We start from the raw sequence: 26,489 nt of genomic DNA on the forward strand, positions 1-26,489 counted from the left end.
TCTGAGAGGCCTGTGAAAAATCTGTAGACACTGTACAAAAGGTGGGAAAAGGGGGGTTCAGGAGTAAATAGGAGACTATCAGCTTGTTTTTGCCCTATCAAGTAAATCTGGCTATGACAATATACAGAGTCAAAGTACTATGAAAAGTACTTAACTGAAGATATATCTGTATACAAATAGGGAAGTTCTGAGTTTTTTCAATGATCTGATGTGTTTACTCCTTTTTTATAGTGTAAACAAAGCTTATTTGTGTGACTGTGTTGTATTTAATTGTAATTATAATCAATTATAATCACCACAAAGATCTCCAGTGTAAAATAATGACAACACGAGAGACACAAACTGTAGCTAATAATCCAAGCAACACACACATCATCAGCTCAGTGTTTTCACCCAGTTAAACCAGAGAAAACTCCACTTTATCACTTGGATATTTGTCTGGAGAAAATAAACAAAATAATAAATGGAGCTCTAAATCATCAGGACTGGAGATGATTCAAAGTAAACAAACTCAGAAAAAGAGGTCATTGATTTTCCAGTTGCTTCTTTCCATGTTGGAAACCAGTGGACAAATCATCGGGCACCCAAACCCAAATTTGACAGCAATACATGTGAGTACAGCATGTTTATTGTTTAGGCATTGTTAACTTTTACAACACTTTGGAAACCCTCTGTGTCATTAAGGGATCTTGGGATTACAAGTCAAGAGAATGGTTTCCTGTTTTCCTTTGACAATTACTCATGCTGTGTGTGCACCAGCAGTACTTTCAGTAATTACACAATATCCTCCAGTATAAATTTCATTTTTATGATATAATCTCCCATGTCAAACAACAGCAATTTTGTTCCTTTCTTGCCAAAGCAGGATTAGAGGTTATAGGCTTATGCTCAAAGATAAAAACTGAATGGCTGTATTCTGTCAAGATGTTGAAATTATACTCTTGAGTCTGTCTGGATCTACAACAAAGTGCAACACGATATGGTGTAACACCAAACACTGCCCCACCCTAAATCTGATGAAGTTATTATCAAAGGAGAAAAACATATATTTCAATGTGTGAAAGTGGATCCAAGCCGCACAAGATTGGAGCTGTGTGTTCCTGCAAGAATAGCCCTGAGGGGATTAGGAGAGAGGAGGTCTTGTTTAGGGAGAGCAAAGATTAAGATAAGGTTTCTGGTACATTTACCAGGATTTTCTTTCATTCTCACATCCAGGTAGTGGTTTTAAATTGTGTGCAGTTGCTTTGCTAGCACTACACTTTTATGATCATCGCTTTTCTGGAAAGTCCAGTCTTCAGTGGTTCCAATTAAGCCTGAATAAAGTTCCCATAAAGTCTGAGCTGTGAGTAATGCAATGATAGAGCCATTCCCTAAAAGCCTGTAACCTGCTGAAGTTTAAGGCTCCTGCTGTGTTCAAGGAACACTGACATTTTGGGAAATACACTTGTGCCCAGAGTCAGATGAGAAGATTCATATCAATTTCATCTCAGTGTCCAGTGCCTGGATGAATTAAGAGAGCTGAGTACAATGTGGAGAGTCAGCCTTGCTGCTAATTTGTCCCAGTGGCTAACTATTGTACTGCAACTATATTAATGCTTTATGTTCTGCCATACTTCTAACATACTTCTCAATTATTATCACAGAAACTAATAATAATAATAATAACAATAATAATAATAATAATGATTCCAGAAAATGATTTAGCACTAATCCAACTACTTACCCCCCCCCCCTCCCCCCCCAAAAAACAGAAACATTCAGTCATACCTTTAGTGCATGAAAAGTGCATAACACTTTTTAACAGACTCTCAAAATAATCTGTAAAACAGCGACAATTCATCCAGAACTCAGCCACCAAACAATCAGATTACACTTATTTTAGCTACTCTACACTGGCTCCCACTTACCTAAAATTCTTTTAATGGTTTACAAAGCACTAAATGGCTTACCCAAAATGGCCTGTATTGCAGAGCTACTAAAACATGTCCCAGCCCATGTCCCTAGGGCCTCCATTACCCCACTGCTGCTCTTCCAGTACCACACCCATAAAAACAACTGGTCTTCAATTAACTTCCTCCCGAACATTTACAGTTGTGCTCATAAGTTTACATACCCTGGTAGAATTTGTGAAATATTTGCCATTTTTTGGAAAATATGACTGATCATGCTGAAAACTTTTGTTTTATTTGGGATAGTGGTTAGGTGAAGCCATTTATTTTCACATAATTGTGTTTGCCCTTTTTAAATCATAATGATAACTAAAATCACCAAAATGGCCCTGATCAAAAGTTTACATACCCTTAAATGTTTGGCCTGATAATAAACAGACAAGTTGATGCACACAGGTTTAAATGGCTATGAAAGGTATGTTTCCACACCTGTGACTTGTTTGATTGTAATTAGTGTCTATGTATAAATAGTCAATGAGTTTCTTAGCTGTATTAAGAAAACTGGATACTACATAAATTCCAAGACATTCATGAATTTCTCACAACAACTTCTGTTCATAAGTTATGTTTTATCAGTTTTTCAGGCAGCCACAAGTTACTTCTAATTTTTATACATGACAATTTATTATTTCTAAAATGTTCCCCTGAGGCAAAAGGGTTTTTTTTATAGGCATGATGTAATCTCAATGTAAAGCCAGCAAAACAAGTGGGTGGGGCCAGGGAAAGAGACTGTAATGAGCATTTGTGGTGCATAGAGTTGGAGCAAACCAGAAGGACAGAAAATATGGTTATGAATGGGCACTATCTTAGAGTCCAGATTCTATTTCTAATACATCCATGGACTTCAATTGAGCTGGTTTAGCATAGCTTAGCTCAATGATTGGAAGCAGGGGGAAACTTAATAAATAAATGACAAAATACTTTATGTTTATGTTTGTCATTACCTTCCAAAATGGCGTATGTGATTGTTTTCTGGTCTGGGCCCTATTGTCACTATGTCAGTGTATGTCAATGCTTTCCAATATGCATATGATTCAAATTTTTGATTTTGATGTGTCATATCTATAGTTAAAGTTTGGTTAGGTTTAGGCAACTAACCCTTCTTGTTTATGGTTAGTAAACAATCATAGTCAGGTTTCAAATCAAAACAATGCTGGCTCTTGATGAGTCAAAGTCACACACTGACTTGACCCATCCATCCAACCCAATCTCCACCCTACAAGGTTTTGCTATAACAATATAAAAATAACTAACCTTCAAGCAACTCTGAGACTCTCATTTACAGGTAGTATTTTTATTTTTATTTTTTAGCTTACAGGCAAATGCATCTAAGAATCAGCAGGGGTTTGTTCAAAGTTAGGACAGAACTCAAACCTGCATATGGTCATTGAACTCAGCAGTTAAAACCACAATGTTTCTATATGTGTTATATAGATACAACGAGCAAAAAAGACAATACTCAAGTTGTTTTTTTTTACTTATGACAGATGTTATCTAGCAATTTTCCTTTCCTCTCTTACAGTCTTTGTACTAACCTGAGTCTCTAGGGTCAATCCATAGATGTATTAAACAATGGATAATGAATCCAAACATAGTGGTCCATTCATCCCAAAGAGAGCTGCTCATCCAGCGCATACTCCAAACACATTTCTCCCATTTCTTCTGTGGATTTATTAGCCTAACGGGTAAAATTTTACTAATTTAAAGAGTATTTCTGAATGTGAGTCATGATTTGGATATTTATATTTTGTATAGCTGTTTCTTTTGGAATGGATGTGTATGGCAAAAGGTTTTACTGGGTTACCAGGCATCATGTGATCAGGACTGTGCCAAAATTGCCACATGGCTCAGCTCTGCTCCTGGGAGCCTGAACCTATCTCTGCACTGATCCACAGAGATGAAAACTGATATCTATGTTTTCCCCAAAATGTCACAGAATTCCTTTAACACTCTGCTGCCATACTTACGACATACTGTATGTCATAGAAACACATGTGAAGATTATTATCCATATGTAGACATACAGTAAGCCAGACCACAACAGAGCCTTACAGCTGAAACGCTTATTAAGAACAGATTGTATTACTGCAGAATGGTCAGAATGATCCTGGAGTACCTTTCACTGGAACTTCCTCAACAAAATAGTGCTTACCCTAACCTTAACCTAACGCTAACCTTACCTTAAAGTACCTTAGGTTTTCAGCCTAAAAGGTAATGATTTACGTTAAGGGAACTTCCTTTTTGTCCTCAAAAGGGAGTTGACTCCACAGTGTGACTGCGTAAACAGCTGTATGTCCCTACAACATGAGGAATATTTGATACACATAAACAAAGACACACACACACACGCACACACACACTGTAACAGTATATGAACAGCAATGTTATGCTGTTATATTCTATTTATGCATTCTGTTGTGTATGTGTGTTTAATTGTCTCAGAAATTAGATATATAATTTTTTATAATTTCTATTATACATTATTGCTCATAAATTCAAATCAGATCTCCTCTGGACTTACTGGGATGATGGCTCCGCATACACCAACAGGTTCATGTTTGGTGAAACACATGAAGCTTTCATCTGTAAAAAACAGAAAGAGTTCAACATATTCAGTTTGATCTACTGTACTCTAGATGGAGGTTTTATTAAGATACTGCTAATATATGCTTTTTTATTTTCATCGCTGATTGTTTTTGCTATTGCTTTAGGGTACCATTATGAGGCTAAAATCTCAAGGTAAACTGAGGTCAAGTAGTTGTTTGCGCAAAAGAATTTTCAGTTAGTGTCAAGTTAAAACAGTGATCCTGTATATACTGAGAACTCGGTGGGCTTACAGCTAAGTACTGATTGACTGTACTGAAATAATGACAACATTTGGAATCCTCTGGTCCATTCATATCAACTAGTAAATGTCTGACAAAAAGATCTTAACTCACGGTCACTTAACGACTTTTTATGGGGCTTTGACCTGCACCTAATGTTTTTCACCAGGAGATGGAGATGGCTCAGTTGTTAGAACAGGAAGTGCTATCAAGTTCCACACTAGAGTTATGTGATGACAACTCTATGACAACTGAGTAAACTCCATTCAGTGATGATGACTGTGAGATTAGGATAATAACTGAAGAAAAAAGTAGTAAATGAACATTGAGTTAAGAATTTTTACAGTGTACTGTTTTCAAGATGAATGAACTTTAAAGCTCAATATATAATATGTGTAATAGGTATATCACTTGTATTAAAGATCAGAATCAATGTAGCTATGGCGGATAATGATAACATTAGTAGGGACTGAGCCCAAAAGGCAAAGGACTACTGTAAAACAGTAGTCCTTGCCTAAGGGCAAGGAGCCTATTGTTTTCGTGTGTTCATTTGTTTGTTTGTTTGTTTCTTTATTATAATAATATTGTATTTCGTGTGTTTGTTTCTTTCGTCTTCTTCTTTAGGGCCTGAGCCCAAAGGGCGAAGACCCTATTGTATTTCGTGTCTTTGTTTCTGTCTTATTATTCTTTCTTTATTAATCTGCCACTTCAATACTAAATTTGACCCCCTAAACATGCTCAAAAATTCACCAAATTTGGCTTGCACATCAGGTCTGGTGAAAAATTTGATAAAATGAAAAATTAACCCCCAAAGTGCAAGAGGGCCACCTATGTATCTAAAATGGCCGCCACAGCCCGTAGGAATGTCATAGAGAGATCGAACCAAAACTCAATTATTCGTCTCATCAAGACCTACAAATCATATGCTGACACCCCTGACCTAAATCCAACAGGAAGTCCGCATTGTGCTCATCAAAGTACGACTTTGTGCCAATTTTGGAACCTGATCAAACATTATCTCCTCCTAGGGCGTTAATGGTATCGGCTTCAAACTTCAATACATGACTTATCACACTGTGCTGAACAAAAGTTATTAAAAACTGTACTGTAAACTTGTAGTGCGACATCACACCTTATAATGTAAACCAATGGGGAGGCAATCGCTAGGCATGGACTTTGTGTCAAACAAATGGTTCTGATGTCTAAACTATGAGTCTGACCACTTTGAAACCTGTATCAATGGATGCGTGACAAAATTTCCTACATAAAATGTGATTTTTAATGTAGGATTTGGCCAAAGTCATGGGATTTATGAGGATATTTCATAAGAAGAGTGACATTCTTATCTCCAACTGAGAGGGAGAGCTGTCAGCCCAGGTCTGAAAACATCTACATGCCTGTGACAAAAGCCCTTGGACTGCGCCACACTCCAGTTGATGTTCATATATGCACATATTTCCCACTTGGCTGAGGAGACTATTACACATGCAATCATATATTGTACTAATGATCAAGAAAGACATGAGCCTATATGAGGCAAGAACTTTAATGCTGAGCTACTGAACTCCAGTCTTCCTAAGTTCTTCCTTCATATATTGTCTTTCTTGATCATAGTATAATCTATGCTTGCATGCATAATAGCCTCCTCAGCCAGCTGGTAAAAATATGTGGATATATCGGCATCGGCAATCGGCCACAATGAGTTGGAAATATCAGCATATCGGATATCGGCAAAAATCCCATGTCGTGCAGTAAAAGTCTTTACTTTCTTAAAAATAGACTTGATGAAAATTAGGAAATTAATTTGTTTTACACACAAACTCATCAAGGGTTTTCAATTTACTAATTGAAATTCAAGTGAATGGGCACAAAACTTGCATGATTTTTATGACACAGGTGTGAGCAAGGCAGCCATGTCTCACCCTGCAGAAAATTCTCATCCTCACACTGTTGAGATTTGATGTTTCGCCATGACAGAGGAAGTTGCTAGAACTTAATTAGGGCCTGAGCCCAAAGGGCGAAGACCCTATTGTACTCCGTGTGTTTGTTTCTTTCTGATTAGGGCCCGAGCGCCTACCAGCGTGAATCAAAAGGAATTATTAGGGCCCGAGCACTGACAGTGCGAAGGCCCTATTGTAACTCAGGGACTTTTTCTCTATTATTTTTCTTCCGAAACAAATGCATTTTTGAGGGCCTAAATGTGCATGAAAAGTTGTTAAACTTTGCACAGACATCAGAAGTGGTGAAAAATTTTATATTTTATGGGTCTTGCAAAAAGGTGAGGCAAAATGGCTTGACAGTGCCCCCTAGAAAATTGAGCCCCTCGATACAGATTGTCGTAGAAGAATGAAATTGGGTATGCTTATGTATGATGACCAGACGCACCAAAAAGTCTCTTGGAGAGATACCCTAAGTACAACAGGAAGTCAGCCATTTTGGATCAAAGTTGTGATTTTGACGCTAATTTTGCCATTTCCAGCCCTCATACTTTAACAAACTCCTCCTAGAGATTTGACCTCAGCAACTTCAAATTCAGTCAGTATCATCTACAGACCTGGGAGATGAGGGCCCGATCATCGCTGCTTGCAGCTTTAATTAGGGCCCGAGCGCTGACCAGCGCGAAGCCCTCTTGTATCCAAAGGAATTATTATTAGTGCCCGAGCGCTGACCAGCGCGAAGCCCTCTTGTATCCAAAGGAATTATTATTAGGGCCCGAGCGCTGACCAGCGCGAAGCCCTCTTGTTTCCAAAGGAATTATTATTAGGGCCCGAGCACCGACCGGTGCGAAGCCCTATTGAAACTGAAGGAGTTATTATTATTATTCCTCCGAAACAAACGCATTTTTGAGGGCCTAAACATGCACGAAAACTCATGAAAATTTGCACAGATGTCAGGACTGGCGAAAATTTCGATATTTTATGGGTCTCGAAATAAAGCGGGACAAAATGGCTCGACAGCGCCACCTAGAAAGTCAAGAAAATTGAGCCCCTCGATACAGATTGTCGTAGGAGAACGAAATTCGGTATGCATATGTATCATGACCAGACGCACCAAAAAGTCTCAAGGACACATAGCCTAACTCCAACAGGAAGTCGGCCATTTTGTATCAAAGTTGAAATTTTGCACCGATTTTGTCATTTCCAGCCCGCATACTTTAACGAACTCCTCCTAGAGATTTGACCCCAGGACTTTCAAATTCGGTCCGTATCATCTACAGGCATAGGAGATTAAAAGTTGCTAAAACAATTCTCATTAGTCTTTCCTAGGGGGCGTGGCTGGGCGGCGAATTTCGATCCTTCGCCATGAAAAATGAAACGGCTATAACTCCGGCATACATGATCCTAAGAGAGCCAAACCTTTTGTGCTTCATAAGAGTCCCGCCCTGAACGGGTCCATGTGACAATACAGGATATGAGTCATAGCGCCACCTCCTGGCAACAGGAAGTTACATGTTTTACGCTCTGACGCCCTGTGGGCAGCACGGTGATGGAATCCAGCTGAAATTTACTGAGAATAGCCTCAAGACCTTGGAGATCTTATATTATGAAGTTGGTGACCCTTCGTCGAAAGGTGTTGCCATGGCGACGCGGCGAATTTCGATGTGACGCCATGAAATTTCAATGCCTTATAACTTGACTCCACGTGGTCTGATCTTTTCCAAATTTCATATGCTTGTTAAGAGTCCCAATCTGAACACATGTTCAGTCTCATATTTAGCGAAAGTCATAGCGCCACCTACTGGCAACAGGAAGTATCATGCGTCGTACTTTGTCTAATTACTCCTAGGAAATTTGGCTGATGCACCTGAAATTAAGTCAGCTAATAAACAAGACCTTGGTGATGCTACATTTGGCAGCTCATGACCCAAAACTGAATGCTGTTACCATGGCAACACATCCTTCGCCATGAAATATGATACTGTTTTTCAGGGAGAAGGGATTGCTCTACAGTCATGAAACTTGACACACATGTCTAGAGTGATGTCAGCTAAAATCCTATGTGGTCGCTTTGAATGGGCGTGGCAAAATGGCTCAACAGCGCCCCCTTTAAAATTTCAAAATTGCAGCCCCGCCTTCCAGATTAACGTAGAAAGATGAAATTCACAGGGCACATGTATAATGTCAACACGCACAAAAAAGCCTCTTGAAGCCTTATTGTAAGTCGAACAGGAAGTCGGCCATCTTGAAAAAAATGGTACATTTTCGCCTTTTCTTGGCCATTTCGCATACCTTGTATTTTAAAGAACTCCTCCTACAGAATCCATCGTAAGGACTTAAAAATCAGTGTGTGTCATCTAGACTAGTGTATGATCATGATGGTTTGGCCGTGGCGTGGCGTTGAGTTTTGATGTTTCGCCATGACAGAGGAAATTGATATAACTTGAGTGTACACGGTTGGATCTGCCTCAAACTTTACACAACAAGTCACTGACAAAAGCCCTTCAACTGAGCGTCACTTCGACATGCGCTGGGGTGCGAGGGCCCGATCATCGCTGCTTGCAGCTTTAATTATTATTATTATTCCTCCGAAACAAACGCATTTTTGAGGGCCTAAACATGCACGAAAACTCATGAAAATTTGCACAGATGTCAGGACTGGCGAAAATTTCGATATTTTATGGGTCTCGAAATAAAGCGGGACAAAATGGCTCGACAGCGCCACCTAGAAAGTCAAGAAAATTGAGCCCCTCGATACAGATTGTCGTAGGAGAACGAAATTCGGTATGCATATGTATCATGACCAGACGCACCAAAAAGTCTCAAGGACACATAGCCTAACTCCAACAGGAAGTCGGCCATTTTGTATCAAAGTTGAAATTTTGCACCGATTTTGTCATTTCCAGCCCGCATACTTTAACGAACTCCTCCTAGAGATTTGACCCCAGGACTTTCAAATTCGGTCCGTATCATCTACAGGCATAGGAGATTAAAAGTTGCTAAAACAATTCTCATTAGTTTTTCCTAGGGGGCGTGGCTGGGCGGCGAATTTCGATCCTTCGCCATGAAAAATGAAACGGCTATAACTCCGGCATACATGATCCTAAGAGAGCCAAACCTTTTGTGCTTCATAAGAGTCCCGCCCTGAACGGGTCCATGTGACAATACAGGATATGAGTCATAGCGCCACCTCCTGGCAACAGGAAGTTACATGTTTTACGCTCTGACGCCCTGTGGGCAGCACGGTGATGGAATCCAGCTGAAATTTACTGAGAATAGCCTCAAGACCTTGGAGATCTTATATTATGAAGTTGGTGACCCTTCGTTGAAAGGTGTTGCCATGGCGACGCGGCGAATTTCGATGTGACGCCATGAAATTTCAATGCCTTATAACTTGACTCCACGTGGTCTGATCTTTTCCAAATTTCATATGCTTGTTAAGAGTCCCAATCTGAACACATGTTCAGTCTCATATTTAGCGAAAGTCATAGCGCCACCTACTGGCAACAGGAAGTATCATGCGTCGTACTTTGTCTAATTACTCCTAGGAAATTTGGCTGATGCACCTGAAATTAAGTCAGCTAATAAACAAGACCTTGGTGATGCTACATTTGGCAGCTCATGACCCAAAACTGAATGCTGTTACCATGGCGACACATCCTTCGCCATGAAATATGATACTGTTTTTCAGGGAGAAGGGATTGCTCTACAGTCATAAAACTTGACACACATGTCTAGAGTGATGTCAGCTAAAATCCTATGTGGTCGCTTTGAATGGGCGTGGCAAAATGGCTCAACAGCGCCCCCTTTAAAATTTCAAAATTGCTGCCCCGCCTTCCAGATTAACGTAGAAAGATGAAATTCACAGGGCACATGTATAATGTCAACACGCACAAAAAAGCCTCTTGAAGCCTTATTGTAAGTCGAACAGGAAGTCGGCCATCTTGAAAAAAATGGTACATTTTCGCCTTTTCTTGGCCATTTCGCATACCTTGTATTTTAAAGAACTCCTCCTACAGAATCCATCGTAAGGACTTAAAAATCAGTGTGTGTCATCTAGACTAGTGTATGATCATGATGGTTTGGCCGTGGCGTGGCGTTGAGTTTTGATGTTTCGCCATGACAGAGGAAATTGATATAACTTGAGTGTACATGGTTGGATCTGCCTCAAACTTTACACAACAAGTCACTGACAAAAGCCCTTCAACTGAGCGTCACTTCGACATGCGCTGGGGTGCGAGGGCCCGATCATCGCTGCTTGCAGCTTTAATTAGGGCCTGAGCCCAAAGGGCGAAGACCCTATTGTTTTTCGTGCGTTTGTTTCTTTATTATTATTCTTTATTAATACGCCACTTCAATCCTTAATTTGACCCCCTAAACATGTTCAAAAACTCACCAAATTTGGCACGCACATCAGGTCTGGTGAAAAATTTGATAAAATGTAAAACTTAACCCCCGAAGTGCCAAAATGTGCTCTCTAGCGCCACCTATGTATCTAAAATGGCCGCCACGGCCCGTAGGAATGTCGTAGAGAGATCGAACCAAAACTCAATTATTCGTCTCATCAAGACCTACAAATCATATGCTGACACCCCTGACCTAAATCCAACAGGAAGTCTGCAATCAGCTTTTCAAAATAAGACTTTGCCCCAATTTTGGCCCCCGAACAAACGCTATCTCCTCCGAGGGCGTTAATGGTATCGGCTTCAAACTTCAATACATGACTTATCACACTGTGTTGAGCAAAAGTTATTAAAAACTTTGTAATAACTCGAATGGTTTAGATTTAGTAAGCCCTGAAAGTTGGAGTGCGACATTACACCTTACAATGTAAACCAATGGGGAGGCAATCTCTGGGCATGGACTTTGTGCCAAACTGGGGCATCTGGCGTCTAAACTATAAGTCCGACCACTTTCAAACCTGTATCAATGGATTCGCGACGAAAATTCCTACAAAAAAATGTGATTTTTATGTAGGATTTGGCCAAAGTCATGGGATTTATGAGGATATTTCACAAGAAGCGTTCTCTGAAATCCTCCTCTCCAACTGCTCCTGGTGATGTCACTCCCTCAGTGCTCTGAAACATTCCGCAATACACACTCATTATAAAATCACAGGAGGAGCAAGAAAAGACCTTAAAACTCACACTCTAATATCTCAAAAACAATAAAAGATAGAAAACACATGTAAATTCAAGATTTGTAGGTCAAAGTCTCGTGACTCATTTAAAGTTCAAATGAAGTTTGTATCTAAAATTATGTGGAAGCAGTAAATGTTCAAAAAGGTGTGGGTTCGCTCACACTCTCCATTCAAATATATGAGTATTTTTCTGTGTCCAGCTGCAGTTACTTATTGTCTCTACACACCTGACAGTACACATGTCAATCAAACTTTCAAAATAAAAGCACACCACACTTGTAAGAAATATCCCTCATTTTTAAAAAGCGTGATCTGATCCCGACGGGCCAGAGAGCAACAGGAAGTATCATGCGTCGTTCTTTGTTGTATTGCTCCTAGGAAATTTGGCCGATGCACCTGAAATTGACTCAGCTAAGATGTAAGACCTTGGTGATGCTACATTGGGCAGGTCATGACCCATGACCAAACGCCGTTGCCATGGCGACACATCCTTCGCCATGAAATACGATGCTGTATTTTAGGGACAAGGGATGGGTCAACAATCACAAAACTTGGCACACATGTCTGGAGCGACACCAGTTAAAATCCTCGAAACTTCATTTGCATAGACGTGACAATATGGCTCAACAGCGCCCCCTTGAAATTTTCAAAATTGTAGCCCCGCCTTCCAGATTAACCTAGGAAAAAGAAATTCGGGGGGCTTATGTATCATGTGAAGACGCACAAAAAAGCCTCTTGGAGCCGTATTGTAAGTCCTACAGGAAGTCGGCCATCTTGATAAAAGTGGTCATTTTTCGCGTTTATGTATCTCATCATTGTCCGCAATCTCAATTTCAAAATATGATTTTGTGCCAATTTTGGACCTTGAATAAACGCTATCTCCTCCTAGGGCGTTAATGGTATCGGCTTCAAACTTTAATACTTAACTTATCACACTGTGTTGAGCAAAAGTTATTAAAAACTTTGTAATAACTCGAACGGTTTAGATTTAGTAAGCCCTGAAAGTTGGAGTGCGACATTACACCTTACAATGTAAACCAATGGGGAGGCAATCTCTGGGCATGGACTTTGTGCCAAACTGGGGCATCTGGTGTCTAAACTATAAGTCCGACCACTTTCAAACCTGTATCAATGGATTCGCGACGAAAATTCCTACAAAAAAATGTGATTTTTATGTAGAATTTGGCCAAAGTTATGGGATTTATGAGGATATTTCACAAGTAGAGTACACTAATATCCTTCTCTGCAGTTGAGAGGGAGAGAGAGAGGGGGGGAGGGGGGGGGGATGGGTGGAGCAGCAGGTTCGTTATGTAGTTTATTACACAGACAGGAATAATGTGTAGGATTTAATCATTGGTTCACAGCCTGAAGCGGAGGGTGGCAGTAATGCACCTAATATTCTGGTTGTCAATCATTGTTATAAACCAGAAATAGGAGGGTAAAATATTTTCCCGCACAGAGTGGTACATCCTGTCAGCCGAGGGATTTCCTATGTGTGCAGCTGAACACAGCAGTTCTCTACGTACTGTTTTACCGTGATGGTCACGGTGTTTTTTCCGTAGGTTTCACTTACTCAGCTGGCCGACAGACCCGCTGGTTCTCTCCACCTTAACCTAAATAACATATCGGGGCTCGGTGCTCCAGTTGGATCTAAACAGAGAGCCAGGGTTAGCTAAGAGGCTAGCAGAGGCTAACTGGTTGTGCTTCTTTCCGGTCATGCTGCAGTTAACGCTCCGCTGCTGCCTGTTCTCCGCTTTAACCTAAATAACAAATCGGGACTCGGTGCTCCGTTTGGATCTAAACAGAGAGCCGGGGTTAGCTGAGAGGCTAGCAGAGGCTAACTGGTTGTGCTTCTTTCGGTCATGCTGCAGTTAACGCTCCGCTGCTGCCTGTTTGCTGCCTGTTAGTTGTGTTCACCACGCTTGACTATTTTGTGTTTGTCTCGCTCGGGACTACTGTGTTTGTGCTGCCTTGAGTGAGAAAGTAAACTGATTTGTCGATCTGAAACCAGACAACGTGCGTTACAGACTGCCGTCTATACGTGCGCTCTCTGTGGAAAAAGAACCGCTTCTCTCTCTCTCACGATCGCTTTCCCTCCTCCCTCTCTTGTGACTAACACCACACTCACGCGCGCACAGATACACGCACCGACATCGTTTTGCACATCTGATGGTCAGATAACGTCGGACAAAAGTGTCCAACCTGCAAGTGTCCAACCCTGTGCAAAGCTGTTTGTGTTTTGTTTGGTAGGATTAGATTTTAGAATAGCTATTTATTGAATGAAGCATTTGTTAACTTTGTTAATTTTGCTAAGTTTCATAAACACTGTTATATCTTTAAAGAGAAGTTCTTTTGTCATTATTGGTAACATATTGTGAAAAGTGGCTGATTGAAGGAGTCAGAGCTCGAATTCAACCGTTCTTTGTTCACCCTTGAATGTTGATATCTCTCAGATATTAACATTCAAGGTGAACTCCCATTTATGAGATTACCTTGTTCGGTTATTAGTCCCGGTTTCCGGGTGGTGCTCCGTATTTGTTAGTTCATATTAATAATTCTGTTAATTGTTATAATTATTTATTATTGATAATTGATAATTATAGCAACTGTGTTCCTTGCAGATCCTACAGTTGGTGCCTGAATTATTGATTAAGGTGAACAATATTTTGATTTCATAATCTATAATTACCCATAATTGTTTGTGAACAGAGGGGTGGGCTCACAGAGAGACACTGGTTAGTATTGTGTGTCTAAAGACTCTCACACTGATCATCTCCAAACGTTTTCTTGGTTCCCAGAAGCTTAGGTGACTGCGCCGCGGCCTGCTGGGCGCAAGGGTGCGAAGGCTCGTTCAACGCTGCTTGCAGCTTTAATTAGGGCCCGAGCACCTACCGGTGCGAAGCCCTATTGAAACTGAAGGAATTATTATTAGGGCCCGAGCACCGACCGGTGCGAAGCCCTATTGAAACTGAAGGAGTTATTATTATTATTCCTCCGAAACAAACGCATTTTTGAGGGCCTAAACATGCACGAAAACTCATGAAAATTTGCACAGATGTCAGGACTGGCGAAAATTTCGATATTTTATGGGTCTCGAAATAAAGCGGGACAAAATGGCTCGACAGCGCCACCTAGAATTGAGCCCCTCGATACAGATTGTCGTAGGAGAACGAAATTCGGTATGCATATGTATCATGACCAGACGCACCAAAAAGTCTCAAGGACACATAGCCTAACTCCAACAGGAAGTCGGCCATTTTGTATCAAAGTTGAAATTTTGCACCGATTTTGTCATTTCCAGCCCGCATACTTTAACGAACTCCTCCTAGAGATTTGACCCCAGGACTTTCAAATTCGGTCCGTATCATCTACAGGCATAGGAGATTAAAAGTTATTAAAACAATTCTCATTAGTCTTTCCTAGGGGGCGTGGCTGGGCGGCGAATTTCGATCCTTCGCCATGAAAAATGAAACGGCTATAACTCCGGCATACATGATCCTAAGAGAGCCAAACCTTTTGTGCTTCATAAGAGTCCCGCCCTGAACGGGTCCATGTGACAATACAGGATATGAGTCATAGCGCCACCTCCTGGCAACAGGAAGTTACATGTTTTACGCTCTGACGCCCTGTGAGCAGCACGGTGATGGAATCCAGCTGAAATTTACTGAGAATAGCCTCAAGACCTTGGAGATCTTATATTATGAAGTTGGTGACCCTTCGTTGAAAGGTGTTGCCATGGCGACGCGGCGAATTTCGATGTGACGCCATGAAATTTCAATGCCTTATAACTTGACTCCACGTGGTCTGATCTTTTCCAAATTTCATATGCTTGTTAAGAGTCCCAATCTGAACACATGTTCAGTCTCATATTTAGCGAAAGTCATAGCGCCACCTACTGGCAACAGGAAGTATCATGCGTCGTACTTTGTCTAATTACTCCTAGGAAATTTGGCTGATGCACCTGAAATTAAGTCAGCTAATAAACAAGACCTTGGTGATGCTACATTTGGCAGCTCATGACCCAAAACTGAACGCTGTTACCATGGCGACACATCCTTCGCCATGAAATATGATACTGTTTTTCAGGGAGAAGGGATTGCTCTACAGTCATGAAACTTGACACACATGTCTAGAGTGATGTCAGCTAAAATCCTATGTGGTCGCTTTGAATGGGCGTGGCAAAATGGCTCAACAGCGCCCCCTTTAAAATTTCAAAATTGCAGCCCCGCCTTCCAGATTAACGTAGAAAGATGAAATTCACAGGGCACATGTATAATGTCAACACGCACAAAAAAGCCTCTTGAAGCCTTATTGTAAGTCGAACAGGAAGTCGGCCATCTTGAAAAAAATGGTACATTTTCGCCTTTTCTTGGCCATTTCGCATACCTTGTATTTTAAAGAACTCCTCCTACAGAATCCATCGTAAGGACTTAAAAATCAGTGTGTGTCATCTAGACTAGTGTATGATCATGATGGTTTGGCCGTGGCGTGGCGTTGAGTTTTGATGTTTCGCCATGACAGAGGAAATTGATATAACTTGAGTGTACACGGTTGGATCTGCCTCAAACTTTACACAACAAGTCACTGACAAAAGCCCTTCGACTGAGCGTCACTTCGACATGCGCTGGGGTGCGAGGGCCCGATCATCGCTGCTTGCAGCTTTAATTATTATTATTCCTCCGAAACAAACGCATTTTTGAGGGCCTAAACATGCACGAAAACTCATGAAAATTTGCACAGATGTCAAGACTGGCGAAAATTTCGATATTTTATGGGTCTCGAAATAAAGCGGGACAAAATGGCTCGACAGCGCCACCTAGAAAGTCAAGAAAATTGAGCCCCTCGATACAGATTGTCGTAGGAGAACGAAATTCGGTATGCATATGTATCATGACCAGACGCACCAAAAAGTCTCAAGGACACATAGCCTAACTCCAACAGGAAGTCGGCCATTTTGTATCAAAGTTGAAATTTTGCACCGATTTTGTCATTTCCAGCCCGCATACTTTAACGAACTCCTCCTAGAGATTTGACCCCAGGACTTTCAAATTCGGTCCGTATCATCTACAGGCATAGGAGATTAAAAGTTATTAAAACAATTCTCATTAGTCTTTCCTAGGGGGCGTGGCTGGGCGGCGAATTTCGATCCTTCGCCATGAAAAATGAAACGGCTATAACTCCGGCATACATGATCCTAAGAGAGCCAAACCTTTTGTGCTTCATAAGAGTCCTGCCCTGAACGGGTCCACGTGACAATACAGGATATGAGTCATAGCGCCACCTCCTGGCAACAGGAAGTTACATGTTTTACGCTCTGACGCCCTGTGGGCAGCACGGTGATGGAATCCAGCTGAAATTTACTGAGAATAGCCTCAAGACCTTGGAGATCTTATATTATGAAGTTGGTGACCCTTCGTCGAAAGGTGTTGCCATGGCGACGCGGCGAATTTCGATGTGACGCCATGAAATTTCAATGCCTTATAACTTGACTCCACGTGGTCTGATCTTTTCCAAATTTCATATGCTTGTTAAGAGTCCCAATCTGAACACATGTTCAGTCTCATATTTAGCGAAAGTCATAGCGCCACCTACTGGCAACAGGAAGTATCATGCGTCGTACTTTGTCTAATTACTCCTAGGAAATTTGGCTGATGCACCTGAAATTAAGTCAGCTAATAAACAAGACCTTGGTGATGCTACATTTGGCAGCTCATGACCCAAAACTGAATGCTGTTACCATGGCGACACATCCTTCGCCATGAAATATCATACTGTTTTTCAGGGAGAAGGGATTGCTCTACAGTCATGAAACTTGACACACATGTCTAGAGTGATGTCAGCTAAAATCCTATGTGGTCGCTTTGAATGGGCATAACAAAATGGCTCAACAGCGCCCCCTTTAAAATTTCAAAATTGCAGCCCCGCCTTCCAGATTAACGTAGAAAGATGAAATTCACAGGGCACATGTATAATGTCAAGACGCACAAAAAAGTCTGTTGACGCCTTATTGTAAGTTGAACAGGAAGTCGGCCATCTTGAAAAACTGGTCAATTTTCGCCTTTTTTTGGCCATTTCGCATACCTTGTATTTTAACGCACTCCTCCTACAGATTTCATCGTAAGGACTTCAAAATCAGTGTGTGTCATCTAGAGTAGTGTATGATCATGATGGTTTGGCCGTGGCGTGGCGTTGAGTTTTGATGTTTCGCCATGACAGAGGAAATTGATATAACTTGAGTGTACATGGTTGGATCTGCCTCAAACTTTACACAACAAGTCACTGACAAAAGCCCTTCGACTGAGCGTCACTTCGACATGCGCTGGGGTGCGAGGGCCCGATCATCGCTGCTTGCAGCTTTAATTAGGGCCCGAGCACCGACCGGTGCGAAGCCCTATTGAAACTGAAGGAGTTATTATTAGGGCCTGAGCCCAAAGGGCGAAGACCCTATTGTTTTTCGTGTGTTTGTTTCTTTATTATTCTTTCTTTCTTGTTACGCCACTTTAACTCTAAATTTGACCCCCTAAACATGCTCAAAAACTCACCAAATTTGGCACGCACATCAGGAATGGTGAAAAATTTGATAAAATGTAAAAATTAAACCCCAAAGTGCCAAAATGTGCTCTCTAGCGCCACCTATGTATCTAAAACGGCCACCACGGCCCGTAGGAATGTCGTAGAGAGATCGAACCAAAACTCAATTATTCGTCTCATCAAGACCTACAAATCATACGCTGACACCCCTGACCTAAATCCAACAGGAAATCTGCAATGTCAATTTCAAAATACCATTTTTTGCCAATTTTGGACCTTGAATAAACGCTATCTCCTCCTAGGGCGTTAATGGTATCGGCTTCAAACTTGAATACATGACTTATCACACTGTGTTGAGCAAAAGTTATTAAAAACTTTGTAATAACTCGAACGGTTTAGATTTAGTAAGCCCTGAAAGTTGGAGTGCGACATTACACCTTACAATGTAAACCAATGGGGAGGCAAATTCTGGGCATGGACTTTGTGCCAAACTGGGGCACCTGGCGTCTAAACTATAAGTCCCACCACTTTCAAACCTGTATCAATGGATTCGCGACGAAAATTCCTACAAAAAAATGATATTTTTATGTAGGATTTGGCCAAAGTTATGGCATTTATGAGGATATTTCACAAGAAGATCACTTTGAAATCTTTCCTTCCAACTGTGAGGGAGAGAGAGAGAATGGGAGGGGGGGGATGGGTAAAGTAAACATCTACTGCCTGTGACAGAAGCCCTTGGACTGCACCACACTCCAGTTACTTAATGCTTCTACATATCTGACAGCAGTGTTCAATCCTTACTTTTTTTCAAGGAGCACATGTGCTCCTAAATGACAGAAATTAGGAGCATACATATAACTTTAGGAGCACACTGAAAAATGTTCAAGTAAGAGTTTCTTAAAGAAAACAATTCATTACATACATATTTAAACTCTGTGTGTGTGTGTGTGTGTGTATGTAAATCACAATTTGCTGTTTTTAGGGGTGCTTGATTATGGCAAAAATTATAATCACAATCATTTTTGTTCAATATTGAGATCATGATTATTTAACATGATTACTTTTTGACTGTCATCCTCTCCAATTGCTGTTGTTCATACATGCACATATTTTTTCTAACTTGGCTGAGGAGACTATTACACATCTAATCATATATTGTAGTAATGATTAAGAAAAACTATAGCCTATATGAGGGAATAACTCAGGAAGGCTGGAGTTCCGGAGCTCCGTATTAAAACTGTAATGGACCTGCCATGAGGGTGGAGCAAACTCCATTTCCAAGAATGCTTTGCGATTTTCACACCTCAGCAGGGAGCAGTCAACATCGGTCCCTCATTGGCGGAGACGCTCCTGCACAGCGGAGCGTCCTGAGGACGCAGCCATGACATCACCACCCCTTTATAAGCGAGCACGCCCGAAATACACGTCTTTCCCATGTCACTGAGCTAGGGGTAACTCCTGTTCCCCTGTGAGTTAGCTTGACTACCCCACGAACATGTTTTCCCCTCATCGAAGACTCCCCTCGTCGGACGAGACGAGACTTTGCCCGTGTTCACCCGAACACATTCCTGGACCCGAGAGAGACCGCTGCTGCAACCAGCGTCCTCAAATTCCCCCGAGAAAGAGGAAATGAAGTTACTTCGGGATAACGTGGACCGGCTCTGCCCTGCGCGTCTTCGCCGAGTCGTCTCTGCTGTTCTCTCCGCCACTCCACTCAGAGCCAGCTGCCGTGTTTCCGCCGACGTGCGAGAACGGCACCGTCTGCCTCCGAGCCAAGAACAAAGATGGACATTAAGACGGACTACACACACACACAACCTGCGCACTTTCTGAAGCGACCAAGTAAGAGGCATAAGTCTGGGCATAGGCAGTGTTAGTTGTGTGTTCTTTTCAGCATCAGTTGCTGTTGTTGAGCATTTAGCCTTTTTAGCTTTATTGCTATTGTTCTTGTTGTGTGAGTTGACGGACCGCCGAGTCCATTTTTCTCTGCTTTACTCTGAGTAGTATTTTAAGTTTGCTGCCTGTTAGTTATGTTCACTACGCTAGACTATTTTGTGTTTGTCCCGCTCGGGACTACTGCTGTCTTTCTGCCGCCGTGAGTGAGAAAGTAACTGCTTTGTCGATCTGAAACCAGACAACGTACGTTACAGACTGCCGTCCGTACGTGCGCTCTCTGTGGACAAAAGAGCCGCTTCTCTCCCTCTCACGATCGCTTTCCCTCCTTCCTCTCTTGCTACTAACACACACACACATACATATATACATACATACATACATACATACATTCACGCATTCCCCTGCAAGTGTCCAACCCTGTGCAAAGCTGTTTGTGTTTTGTTTGGTAGAATTAGATTTTAGAATAGCTATTTATTGAATGAAGCATTTGTTAACTTTGTTAATTTTGCTAAGTTTCATAAACACTGTTATATCTTTAAAGAGAAGTTCTTTTGTCATTATTGGTAACATATTGTGAAAAGTGGCTGATTGAAGGAGTCAGAGCTCGAATTTAACCGTTCTTTTTACCCTTGAATGTTGATATCTCTCAGATATTAACATTCTAGGTGAACTCCCATTTATGAGATTACCCTGTTCGGTTATTAGTCCTGGTTTCGGGATGGTGCTTCGTATTTGTTAGTTCATATTAATAAATCTGTTAATTGTTATAATTATTTATTATTGATAATTGATAATTATAGCAAATAATCAACTGTGTTCCTTGCAGATCCTACAGTTGGTGCCTGAATTATTGATTAAGGTTAACAATATTTTGATTTCATAATCTATAATTACCTGTGATAAACAGAGGGGTGCGCTCACAGAGAGAAAGTGGTTAGTATTGTGTGTCAAAAGACTCTCACACTGATCATCTCCAAACGTTTTCTTGGTTCCCAGAAGCTCAGCTGACTGCGCCGCGGCCGATGTGCGCATGGGCGCGAAGGCCCGTTCAACGCTGCTTGCAGCTTTAATTATTAGGGCCCGAGCACCTACCGGTGCGAAGCCCTATTGAAACTGAAGGAATTATTATTATTATTATTCCTCCGAAACAAACGCATTTTTGAGGGCCTAAACATGCACGAAAACTCATGAAAATTTGCACAGATGTCAGGACTGGCGAAAATTTCGATATTTTATGGGTCTCGAAATAAAGCGGGACAAAATGGCTCGACAGCGCCACCTAGAAAGTCAAGAAAATTGAGCCCCTCGATACAGATTGTCGTAGGAGAACGAAATTCGGTATGCATATGTATCATGACCAGACGCACCAAAAAGTCTCAAGGACACATAGCCTAACTCCAACAGGAAGTCAGCCATTTTGTATCAAAGTTGAAATTTTGCACCGATTTTGTCATTTCCAGCCCGCATACTTTAACGAACTCCTCCTAGAGATTTGACCCCAGGACTTTCAAATTCGGTCCGTATCATCTACAGGCATAGGAGATTAAAAGTTATTAAAACAATTCTCATTAGTCTTTCCTAGGGGGCGTGGCTGGGCGGCGAATTTCGATCCTTCGCCATGAAAAATGAAACGGCTATAACTCCGGCATACATGATCCTAAGAGAGCCAAACCTTTTGTGCTTCATAAGAGTCCTGCCCTGAACGGGTCCATGTGACAATACAGGATATGAGTCATAGCGCCACCTCCTGGCAACAGGAAGTTACATGTTTTACGCTCTGACGCCCTGTGGGCAGCACGGTGATGGAATCCAGCTGAAATTTACTGAGAATAGCCTCAAGACCTTGGAGATCTTATATTATGAAGTTGGTGACCCTTCGTCGAAAGGTGTTGCCATGGCGACGCGGCGAATTTCGATGTGACGCCATGAAATTTCAATGCCTTATAACTTGACTCCACGTGGTCTGATCTTTTCCAAATTTCATATGCTTGTTAAGAGTCCCGATCTGAACACATGTTCAGTCTCATATTTAGCGAAAGTCATAGCGCCACCTACTGGCAACAGGAAGTATCATGCATCGTACTTTGTCTAATTACTCCTAGGAAATTTGGCTGATGCACCTGAAATTAAGTCAGCTAATAAACGAGACCTTGGTGATGCTACATTTGGCAGCTCATGACCCAAAACTGAATGCTGTTACCATGGCGACACATCCTTCGCCATGAAATATGATACTGTTTTTCAGGGAGAAGGGATTGCTCTACAGTCATGAAACGTGACACAAATGTCTAGAGTGATGTCAGCTAAAATCCTATGTGGTCGCTTTGAATGGGCGTGGCAAAATGGCTCAACAGCGCCCCCTTTAAAATTTCAAAATTGCAGCCCCGCCTTCCAGATTAACGTAGAAAGATGAAATTCACAGGGCACATGTATAATGTCAACACGCACAAAAAAGCCTCTTGAAGCCTTATTGTAAGTCGAACAGGAAGTCGGCCATCTTGAAAAAAATGGTACATTTTCGCCTTTTCTTGGCCATTTCGCATACCTTGTATTTTAAAGAACTCCTCCTACAGAATCCATCGTAAGGACTTCAAAATCAGTGTGTGTCATCTAGACTAGTGTATGATCATGATGGTTTGGCCGTGGCGTGGCGTTGAGTTTTGATGTTTCGCCATGACAGAGGAAATTGATATAACTTGAGTGTACATGGTTGGATCTGCCTCAAACTTTACACAACAAGTCACTGACAAAAGCCCTTCGACTGAGCGTCACTTCGACATGCGCTGGGGTGCGAGGGCCCGATCATCGCTGCTTGCAGCTTTAATTATTAGGGCCCGAGCACCTACCGGTGCGAAGCCCTATTGAAACTGAAGGAATTATTATTAGGGCCCGAGCACCGACCGGTGCGAAGCCCTATTGAAACTGAAGGAATTATTATTATTATTATTCCTCCGAAACAAACGCATTTTTGAGGGCCTAAACATGCACGAAAACTCATGAAAATTTGCACAGATGTCAGGACTGGCGAAAATTTCGATATTTTATGGGTCTCGAAATAAAGCGGGACAAAATGGCTCGACAGCGCCACCTAGAAAGTCAAGAAAATTGAGCCCCTCGATACAGATTGTCGTAGGAGAACGAAATTCGGTATGCATATGTATCATGACCAGACGCACCAAAAAGTCTCAAGGACACATAGCCTAACTCCAACAGGAAGTCGGCCATTTTGTATCAAAGTTGAAATTTTGCACCGATTTTGTCATTTCCAGCCCGCATACTTTAACGAACTCCTCCTAGAGATTTGACCCCAGGACTTTCAAATTCGGTCCGTATCATCTACAGGCATAGGAGATTAAAAGTTATTAAAACAATTCTCATTAGTCTTTCCTAGGGGGCGTGGCTGGGCGGCGAATTTCGATCCTTCGCCATGAAAAATGAAACGGCTATAACTCCGGCATACATGATCCTAAGAGAGCCAAACCTTTTGTGCTTCATAAGAGTCCCGCCCTGAACGGGTCCATGTGACAATACAGGATATGAGTCATAGCGCCACCTCCTGGCAACAGGAAGTTACATGTTTTACGCTCTGACGCCCTGTGGGCAGCACGGTGATGGAATCCAGCTGAAATTTACTGAGAATAGCCTCAAGACCTTGGAGATCTTATATTATGAAGTTGGTGACCCTTCGTCGAAAGGTGTTGCCATGGCGACGCGGCGAATTTCGATGTGACGCCATGAAATTTCAATGCCTTATAACTTGACTCCACGTGGTCTGATCTTTTCCAAATTTCATATGCTTGTTAAGAGTCCCAATCTGAACACATGTTCAGTCTCATATTTAGCGAAAGTCATAGCGCCACCTACTGGCAACAGGAAGTATCATGCGTCGTACTTTGTCTAATTACTCCTAGGAAATTTGGCTGATGCACCTGAAATTAAGTCAGCTAATAAACAAGACCTTGGTGATGCTACATTTGGCAGCTCATGACCCAAAACTGAATGCTGTTACCATGGCGACACATCCTTCGCCATGAAATATGATACTGTTTTTCAGGGAGAAGGGATTGCTCTACAGTCATGAAACTTGACACACATGTCTAGAGTGATGTCAGCTAAAATCCTATGTGGTCGCTTTGAATGGGCGTGGCAAAATGGCTCAACAGCGCCTCCTTTAAAATTTCAAAATTGCAGCCCCGCCTTCCAGATTAACGTAGAAAGATGAAATTCACAGGGCACATGTATAATGTCAACACGCACAAAAAAGCCTCTTGAAGCCTTATTGTAAGTCGAACAGGAAGTCGGCCATCTTGAAAAAAATGGTACATTTTCGCCTTTTCTTGGCCATTTCGCATACCTTGTATTTTAAAGAACTCCTCCTACAGAATCCATCGTAAGGACTTAAAAATCAGTGTGTGTCATCTAGACTAGTGTATGATCATGATGGTTTGGCCGTGGCGTGGCGTTGAGTTTTGATGTTTCGCCATGAAAGAGGAAATTGATATAACTTGAGTGTACACGGTTGGATCTGCCTCAAACTTTACACAACAAGTCACTGACAAAAGCCCTTCGACTGAGCGTCACTTCGACATGCGCTGGGGTGCGAGGGCCCGATCATCGCTGCTTGCAGCTTTAATTAGGGCCCGAGCACCGACCGGTGCGAAGCCCTATTGAAACTGAAGGAGTTATTATTATTATTATTATTATTCCTCCGAAACAAACGCATTTTTGAGGGCCTAAACATGCACGAAAACTCATGAAAATTTGCACAGATGTCAGGACTAGCGAAAATTGCGATATTTTATGGGTCTCGAAATAAAGCGGGACAAAATTGCTCGACAGCGCCACCTAGAATTGACCCCCTCGATACAGATTGTCGTAGGAGAACGAAATTCGGTATGCATATGTATCATGACCAGACGCACCAAAAAGTCTCAAGGACACATAGCCTAACTCCAACAGGAAGTCGGCCATTTTGTATCAAAGTTGAAATTTTGTCATTTCCAGCCCGCATACTTTAACGAACTCCTCCTAGAGATTTGACCCCAGGACTTTCAAATTCGGTCCGTATCATCTACAGGCATAGGAGACTAAAAGTTATTAAAACAATTCTCATTAGTCTTTCCTAGGGGGCGTGGCTGGGCGGCGAATTTCGATCCTTCGCCATGAAAAATGAAACGGCTATAACTCCGGCATACATGATCCTAAGAGAGCCAAACCTTTTGTGCTTCATAAGAGTCCCGCCCTGAACGGGTCCATGTGACAATACAGGATATGAGTCATAGCGCCACCTCCTGGCAACAGGAAGTTACATGTTTTACGCTCTGACGCCCTGTGGGCAGCACGGTGATGGAATCCAGCTGAAATTTACTGAGAATAGCCTCAAGACCTTGGAGATCTTATATTATGAAGTTGGTGACCCTTCGTCGAAAGGTGTTGCCATGGCGACGCGGCGAATTTCGATGTGACGCCATGAAATTTCAATGCCTTATAACTTGACTCCACGTGGTCTGATCTTTTCCAAATTTCATATGCTTGTTAAGAGTCCCGATCTGAACACATGTTCAGTCTCATATTTAGCCAAAGTCATAGCGCCACCTACTGGCAACAGGAAGTATCATGCGTCGTACTTTGTCTAATTACTCCTAGGAAATTTGGCTGATGCACCTGAAATTAAGTCAGCTAATAAACAAGACCTTGGTGATGCTACATTTGGCAGCTCATGACCCAAAACTGAATGCTGTTACCATGGCGACACATCCTTCGCCATGAAATACGATACTGTTTTTCAGGGAGAAGGGATTGCTCTACAGTCATGAAACTTGACACACATGTCTAGAGTGATGTCAGCTAAAATCCTATGTGGTCACTTTGAATGGGCGTGGCAAAATGGCTCAACAGCGCCCCCTTTAAAAAATGAAACGGCTATAACTCCGGCATACATGATCCTAAGAGAGCCAAACCTTTTGTGCTTCATAAGAGTCCCGCCCTGTACGGGTCCATGTGACAATACAGGATATGAGTCATAGCGCCACCTCCTGGCAACAGGAAGTTACATGTTTTACGCTCTGACGCCCTGTGGGCAGCACGGTGATGGAATCCAGCTGAAATTTACTGAGAATAGCCTCAAGACCTTGGAGATCTTATATTATGAAGTTGGTGACCCTTCGTTGAAAGGTGTTGCCATGGCGACGCGGCGAATTTCGATGTGACG

The 26,489-nt window shown here is 41.9% G+C and overlaps 1 protein-coding gene across 1 annotated transcript in view; it reads right to left on the reverse strand.

Moving 5' to 3' along the window:
* aldh1a3 (aldehyde dehydrogenase 1 family, member A3) overlaps nt 1–26,489 on the reverse strand; it is a 111,898-nt gene that overhangs the window by 20,724 nt on the left and 64,685 nt on the right. Inside the window, exon 5 of the mRNA XM_067598062.1 lies at nt 4,471–4,532. Coding sequence (XP_067454163.1) covers nt 4,471–4,532 — 62 coding nt within the window. The remainder of the gene's footprint in view (nt 1–4,470; nt 4,533–26,489) is intronic.

The sequence above is a fragment of the Thunnus thynnus genome, chromosome 1 (assembly GCF_963924715.1).
Source record: "Thunnus thynnus chromosome 1, fThuThy2.1, whole genome shotgun sequence".
In the NCBI taxonomy this organism is placed as follows: Eukaryota; Metazoa; Chordata; class Actinopteri; order Scombriformes; family Scombridae; genus Thunnus; species Thunnus thynnus.